This window comes from Pempheris klunzingeri, chromosome 5 (assembly GCF_042242105.1).
Source record: "Pempheris klunzingeri isolate RE-2024b chromosome 5, fPemKlu1.hap1, whole genome shotgun sequence".
NCBI lineage: Eukaryota > Metazoa > Chordata > Actinopteri > Acropomatiformes > Pempheridae > Pempheris > Pempheris klunzingeri.
The window spans coordinates 13557965-13565774 of NC_092016.1; the positions used below are offsets into that span (position 1 = coordinate 13557965).

At 39.9% G+C, this 7810-nt stretch overlaps 1 protein-coding gene across 1 annotated transcript; it reads right to left on the reverse strand.

The window, feature by feature from the left end:
- Positions 1-2036: 2036 nt before the first annotated feature.
- LOC139201583 (ras-related and estrogen-regulated growth inhibitor-like protein) lies at positions 2037-5005 on the reverse strand. Its single transcript, XM_070830944.1, has 4 exons — positions 4943-5005; positions 4793-4846; positions 4625-4701; positions 2037-4137 (listed from the first exon to the last, which is right to left on the reverse strand). Exons 1-4 carry the CDS (start codon positions 4989-4991, stop codon positions 3712-3714), a joined length of 606 nt encoding a protein of 201 aa, XP_070687045.1. The 5' UTR covers positions 4992-5005; the 3' UTR covers positions 2037-3711.
- Positions 5006-7810: the final 2805 nt, after the last annotated feature.

A 7810-nucleotide genomic window follows, 5' to 3' on the forward strand; every position in this document is an offset into this window, starting at 1 on the left:
CATAACTGAGTTAGAGCATGACTCTTACATGTGGTTTACCACTTAAAGGAATATTTCTTAAAAATTATATCAGGTTTGTTTTATATATACAGAAACCGAAGTGTCAAAACAACAAGTCGCCGTATTACAAGAGGTCATGTGGCTAGGAGCTGTTGCCAAGCAACCAGTGGAGACTCCAGGAAGTAACTGCACTATGCTAAGAAATAATCCAACATATGACCCCCCAGAGTTGGTAGGCCGATTTTGTTACTGTTGGACCGAGTTAGGCCAGCCGTCTTCCCATGTCTCCTGTTTAAGTTAAGATAAGTTAGTCAGCTGGCGGCTCTATTGTCATGTTAGGGACAATAGACATGGGAGATGAAAACACCGTCAACCATCTCATCTAACTCTCAGCAAGAAAGCACATTTCCAAAAACGTCTAATTTCCATGAAAGCAGCAGTAATTACAAAAAAGAGCTCAAACTGAGAGTTTTGTGTATGTTCAGTACCGTATTGTCATCCAGAATTGTTAATGTGCAGCACAAGGGCCTGATTTTGATAAACTTAATGTCAGTCTCACCTTCTCCTTTGTTTTATTTCTTTGTTTACCAGGTCTTGCTGATTCCCAAGCTCATACATCCTTTTTAAGTCACTTACCCAGTAATGAAATAAGGCCTGACTGTTAATAGGATAAAAACATTGTACTGCATTGATCAGTTATATCTCTTGAAAACATGCTGCAGTTTCCAGACAGGAAACAGCTTTCAATGGACATCTAAAATGTGACCTGAAGGGATATTGATGCATGTGTTAAATTGTAACGCCTGTTACTAAATTCTCCCCCAAAAAATGAATGAAATTTGGTATATTTTCACATTTCAGACTTGGCAATTTAATCAGAAAATCCAGCAATCTTTCCTTGTGGTTACAGAGGTTACTTTCAGGTACTTTCAGGTTTTGCCTCTTTGAAGCCACAGCAAAAGAGACACTCTGATTACCTGCCAGGAGAGCTGGCACTTAAATCTAAACAACAAATCATCAGCTGCCTTTTCATGATGCCAGTGTAGATGTGTTGCTCAGACATGTTCCACAGAGAAACCACAGACTGTGTTCAATGTTAAAACTAGGCCTACTTAAGACAGTAAATCCTGAGTTATTGAGGATGACTAGCAGTGACCACGTTGTCTGATCTGTATTTGTTTGAAGTTGTGTCTGAGGAACTTTACGGAGTGCTCTTTATACTTTTTCAGAGATATTGTACTTCGTTATTTACTCATCTTATTCTTCCATTACAGCCCTGTTCAGACGTGGCATTAACACGCAGCTTGTGGACAGCTACAGGCGTCAGCAAGTAAAGGAGTGTATATTGATTTCCAATCGCTCAGGCCACATTCAAAGGTGGTTTGGGAAGCACATTTCTTTAGCAGTGTGTATGCATATGTCCTGTCCACTCAACAGGACTGTCTGCTAAACTGACGTCCTCTGCGTATGCCAATATTAATGCGATCTTACGACATAATTTTAAGAAAGTCAGATCCTATTTGCACCTGGTGTCAGTAGTCAACAACGTTATAACTTGTCACTAGTTTTGGTCCTTAAACCTAACCAGTGTTAACATATGGTTCCACACTGGACTCAAATTCCAGCCTCCAGGGTGAAACTCCTGTGTTTGATCCATTCATACATTGACTTTTTATACTATGTTACTGGGTCAGGTGTATATAGCTGAACAGCTGCTGTCTGGCTATTTACAAAGGGACTCAGAATACACTCCAAAAAAGTGTACTGGGGTGGTACTATTTAACTAAATGTTAAAAGGTGAGAAACACAACATGCCAGATACAGTAGGAGATACAGATACATCATCACTGGAGCTGCAACACTCCTAGGATTCAATTTACTAAAATACATCCAGCTGGAGTGGTTCAAAGCACTCATTTAAAAAGGCAGACAGGCCATTGAACCAGTGGCTCCTCCAGCTGTGATCAGTCTGTGTTAGAACAGCATGTGTGTGCTTTAAATGTACTGATGAAAAATTGCCAAGAACTGCCCTTTAATTTGTTTTTGCAGAGACAGATACACAAATATAGAATATTCTTTGTACAGATTATCCGTACATATCATAGCATTTATAGATCAAGCTAATTTGCAACAGATGTGTCCCTACAGATGTGTACATCTCAATGCACTTTCATGACACTTGACCAGAACATTATACCATACAAAGGATGCATTTAATGGTGCTTCACAAGTGCACTTTTTTTACAACCAAAAAATGGCCATGTACCCTGTTACATGGTTTTGTTTGACTTGAATGCATTTCAAGAGTCAGAAAATATCTGTAACTGCACAAAATGCTTGCAAGTGCCGAAAAAGTGTGTTTGATTTAAACAGCTGCTAATTTAGATGCTTTATCAATATGCTAATACAATATTGCAATCAGGTTCTATTTATTCTAAATTAATTTTGCTCATTCAATGACATGAAAGGTGGCAACACAGCCCATCTCCTGCTTAAATGTAACCAAATTCTTTTAATCTCAAACTAAAAGATATTCTTTGCATATGACACGAGTACATAATTATATTTTGCTGTAAGTTCCCTGTAAGTGTCAGTGTCACTGCGGTAGCACATGGAGACATGTGATTTCCGCTCAAGTAAAGCTGAAGACAGCTCTCGCAAGTGAAACTGAAAACTTTGTCAGGTTGCCGTTTAATCTGGGTCCTGTTGTGAAGCGACCCTGTGAGGTCAGAGACTGTGACAAGAGCCTGCAGGGGCCAGACTGCACCAGCCTTACTTTGTTAACCCGTGCCTTGTTCCTGTCAGATTCCTTACACACAAGAATAGAAAAGAGGGGGAGCTGGCACCATCTTACCTGCCATTTGCCCTCCCATGCTGCTGCCTTAATGGCCACAAAGATGGACATCTTCCTCACACCTAACGACAGAGGCTGAAGGGAGGAGAAGGAGAATAGATGTCTCTGCCGCCTAATCTTAGGGGGTCAGGACAAGTTTACTGGAGCAGGCCTGTGACAAATTAGAGGACTTATTCAGGGCAAACTGACTCCTAGTTTCAGAGAGGAATTCACAGACCCTCATTGAAAAAGAGAATGGGTCTAAAGTCTTAGCATGATTTCAGCCGAGGGGGGAACTAGCAGAGAAGTGGGGGGGGTTATTTTACACCCAGTATCATCTGTGTGGACGATGCAGTACATTATGTGTTCAGTGGTAGTCTGTTATATACAGGTAAATTATCTTCTACTCAGTCTCTGATCTTTGATAAAGCATCAACTCATGTGAAAACTGTGTCCAATGCTAGCACGGCTGCCGTCTCTCAGTTCAGAGCGCTGTGTGGGGGCAGGCTCACTGAAGGTTTCCTGGCTGCTTCAAACCATTCCTGACTAATCGCTGCAACCAGAAAACATCTTTTGAGGCTGTGTGCTGTGTGACTGCGGAGACTGACACACTGTACAGTTGTCACAGAAGATTTGGGGATTGTAGGATGATCCAGAACTTTTTTTTTCCCTTCTCTGGAGTCTGTCCACACCTCTTTAATGAAAATCAGCTCCCATTTCTGTAGTGTCTCTTACACAAGAGACCTCATTGTGACCTTTGGACCAGTAACATGTGACACATCTCTCAGACTGTGATATCCATCAGCCTGATATACATACTGTGAAACATCTTTTAAGCAGATTCACAGTAAACTCCTTCCTCTTCTACCACAGTCTCACTAAAAGGAGTCTGTCCGTCTCCTGGCAAACACTGCAGACATGCTTTTCACGATGCCCTTGAACCCCAGAGGCCTCTTTGGGGTCAGCTTGGCATCCTTCATCCTGTCCATGAGCCCATGAAACACCATGAGCACGCTGTGGTAGTTCTCGGCTGCTGACACCTCGTAGAAGTGGCAGCCTGTTTTGAGAGCCAGCAGCCGGCCCTCCTCGCTCAGCACTGTCCGCCTGTGGTGCAGGTCCCTCTTGTTGCCCACAATCACTATGGGCGCTTTGTCTGTGTTCAGGTAGTCTTTAGTGGCCTTGATAGTCTGAATGAGCCTGCTGACGCTGTTGAAACTGGCCCTGTCACAGATACTGTAGACAAGAACGTAGCCGTCCGCCCACTGGACTTTCTTCTCAAAGAGGGATGTTTCCACAGATGAGTCCTAAAAAATCATACATTTTGAGTTAATCTACAACATACATTGTAACACTGTTACACTACGCCAACACTGTTAAGGACACAGATACCTGTAGCTTATCAAATAACATCAAAACGAACTGCATTTCTTAAACAGATGTAATTAAAAGTGACTTTGCAGATTAAAATTCTACACACAAAGCATTTGATTATCTTTTAGATACATTATTCTTTTTAAGAACATTAAGGTATCAGTGATGATAAAACAATATTATAATATACATTATATAATGATATAACAGTATGAAAGGGAGTCTTGGGTGATACATTTGATACTTTTGTTGAGTTTGTACTTGGTTTTGAATGAAGAACCTCAACTTTAATGAGCATATTTGCATTGTAGTATTTTTTACTTAATTTGAGTAGCACTGGTAACGGCGCAGCATGTCTGTAGAATAAAATAAATCCCTGAGATCAGTGACAGTAAGTGTCAGACAGTTATGTCTCCTTACCTCAGAATAAGGTGAGTCCCAAATATTAAAAGTGTTTTCCCTCCCGTCTGCCATAAAGCTGTGACTGTAGATGGATTCTACAAGACAAAAAGTTATGTTAAAGGAAAGTTATAAATTTAAGTTTATAAGTTTGTAAATCAATGTTAGTAAAACTGGGGGAACACTCACCAATATCTCCGTACTCTCCAATGAACCTCCGAGTTAAGAGGCGCACAGTCAGCGCTGAAAAACAGACACTCTTTACTTTAACACTCACTGTGAGAACATGAAACATGCATGTAGACTAAATATTTCTCCTCCACAAACATGTTTTCTTACCTGATTTCCCGACGCTTTCTGTGCCCATGACAACAATGTTGGCGTCCATGTTCAGTGCGTCGGGCCGCTCGGCTCCACATGGGGAAGAGGAGGCTGCTCTTATTATAAGGCAGAGCAGGGGGCGGGGTAAACAAACCACCCACTACAACAACAGTAGAAATAATTTAATTATGTCTGCCTCACGTGGTCAACGTCACGCGCCAGGAACCCACGACAGTGAGCAGGTGTGACAATAAAACGTGCAGGACAAATTTGTTTTCTGAACGTGTCTTATTGGTTTATTTTATTATTTTTTGTCTAGGGAATCTGCAGTGAACTCCTAAGTAGGCTACATTTAATCACCTACCGTAGTGTACTGCATAAATCTACGGTGCTTGGAGTATTCCCATTTCATGACCCTGCAGGGAAGGTAAATATTGCACATTTTATTTCACTGCATTCATCTGACAGTAACTTTGGAAATCAAGATTTTACACATTAAAAACATGATCAGTTTATAAAATGTGATTCATTAGACAAGCCTACAATATGATTATAGGATTGTTTATCCCTTTTGTTGAAACTTTTTGTCTTCATTATCAACTTCAACGCAGGGAAATAAAGTAAGGCTACTTCTATTTTCCTGCTGCAATTTTAAAATCAGCCACAAGGGGGAAGTATATTTCAATAAATGTCTTCCACCACAGATGGATTTATTTTGCTTCCTGGAGTCAGAAAAAGGCAGAGGAGGCAAGCTGGCCACTGATTGGCTGAACAGAAACGGAGCCTCAGATAATTGGCTGTTTGTAGTGCTAGATTATCAGACTGTAACACCGACCCACCTCTGTGTGTGTGTGTGTGTGTGTGTGTGTGTGTGTGCGTGTGTGTGTGTGTGTGTGTGTGTGTTTTGTATTGTAACTTCAAAGGACCGTTTGAGGGTCAAAACTTGGTTTAAAAGAAAAGGTTAGAACTAGGTAAGGGTTAGGGTTAGGCATCTAGTTGTGGTGGTTAAGGTCAGAGTAAGGGGCTAGAGAACACATTCTGTCAAAGAGTGTCCTCACAACTATAGAAAGACAAGAAGTGTGTGTGTGAGTGTGTTGGTGATTTGTCTTTATCTTTTCCAGCGTTACTTACCCGTCTGTGGGATACAATTTCCTGTTTTAATCCGATTTCTCCCAATGACCTGGTGTCTTTCTTGTGTGCATATAAACACGTGCATGATGGCAAATAGCCTACAACTGTGTGTAACGATCAAGTGAGGTATAATTTTAGGATACACCTTTACTAGAATATGTTTGTTCATCTCAGATTTCCTCCACACGTTGCAGTCTCGTTTTAGTAAGACGTGCTCCTCAGTGATAGCAGCCACTTATTTAAGCTGCAGCAGTAAAACCAGATCACAGAAACCCTTCATATCATCTCAGATATAACTTTCTCTCATGTATCTCATGTAAATAAGATTATTACAGGAAGCTCCACACCAAGACGGGTATTCAAATATTGGGCTGCCATCATATGTACAATGTTATGACTGATATTTTGCACATAATATGTGGACTTTTAGAAAAACAAAATCTGTTTTAGCCTCAAAGGTTTTGCTGGAGAACACAGCAAACATTGCAGTGTTTAGTGTGTCATAAGCCAAATCTGTCAGTGACTTATTTAGCATGTGTGTAAGAAATGTCTGAGCATGTGTCTGCAGTAATAATCCTTGTCCATTGGGTAAAAACCCAATGTAATGGAAAGAGGTTTCTAAATGTTTGCATTTATCATTATGAGGTGTTAGCACGTGTGGCACCGACTCATTAAAACTTAGAGATAAATAAGGCCATAATGTTTGTATTACATTCATGAAATGTATGCAGATGTAGCCTTTATTATAAGTATATACGTCAATTAATGTTCATGCGCTACATAAAAAACATGTTCATTACCCCAAAATGAAAAACTTTCTGAGAGTATGAATGTTTATCATCGAGTCACGATGCTTTTTAATGATTTGATTAAACTTGTTGTCACATTTGTCAGGCTGTCAGCATCAATGACCTTTCTCATAGCAACACGTTGGTGTGAAATTCATCACCGATATCAGAGGCACATTAACTTTCCTTGCCAGAGAAGGTGCCAAATTCATGAAAATTCATATTGTAAAGCTGCGGTGGTGAGAAATGTTTTTGGTCCCAAGACATACAACTGAGAACAAAACTTGCATTAATATATCCATAAGTAACTAATCTTAGGTTCTGGTACTTCCAGCATGATGTGGGTTTTGGAAGTGTATTTCATTGCCTCACAACAGTCTGTTAAACTGCTGATTTGTCTTAATAGATGCTCAACAACATAACAGAGTGTTAGCTTTAGAAAATTACATTATTTACATCTTTATAGCTCTTAAGATCTTTTGTTTTGTCACAGCTGTTGCATCGGTGAAGATGCCAAAGGGAGCAAATAATGTTAAATGACAAACGTCATTGTCAAAACATTTCATTTAGTCACTTGTAAATAAGTAACACGACTTATGCAAATGTTCTTCAGGACTGATGGTGCATGAAGGCACTCTCATTTCTCTGTTACACTACATTGGTAGGTAATGGATGGCTAAGCAAAACTGAACTTTAACTTCACCAAACTGTCAAACTGGAGGTCCCGTAGGACCGTTTCCAGCATGTGATGTATAAATGAATGTGCAGTGAACGATGCAGCATCAAAGACTATTTTAAAACTGGAATTTTAAGGATTTAATTAAAAACATTGCATGTTCCATAATTCATTTACATCCCTAAGTGTTTTAATGCCCAACAGGATTTTGAAAAGAAGGAAATTTGAGGGTTTAATCATTTCAAAAGAACCAGGTATTACTGTAGGTTTTTAGGTTAATACCAACCATAT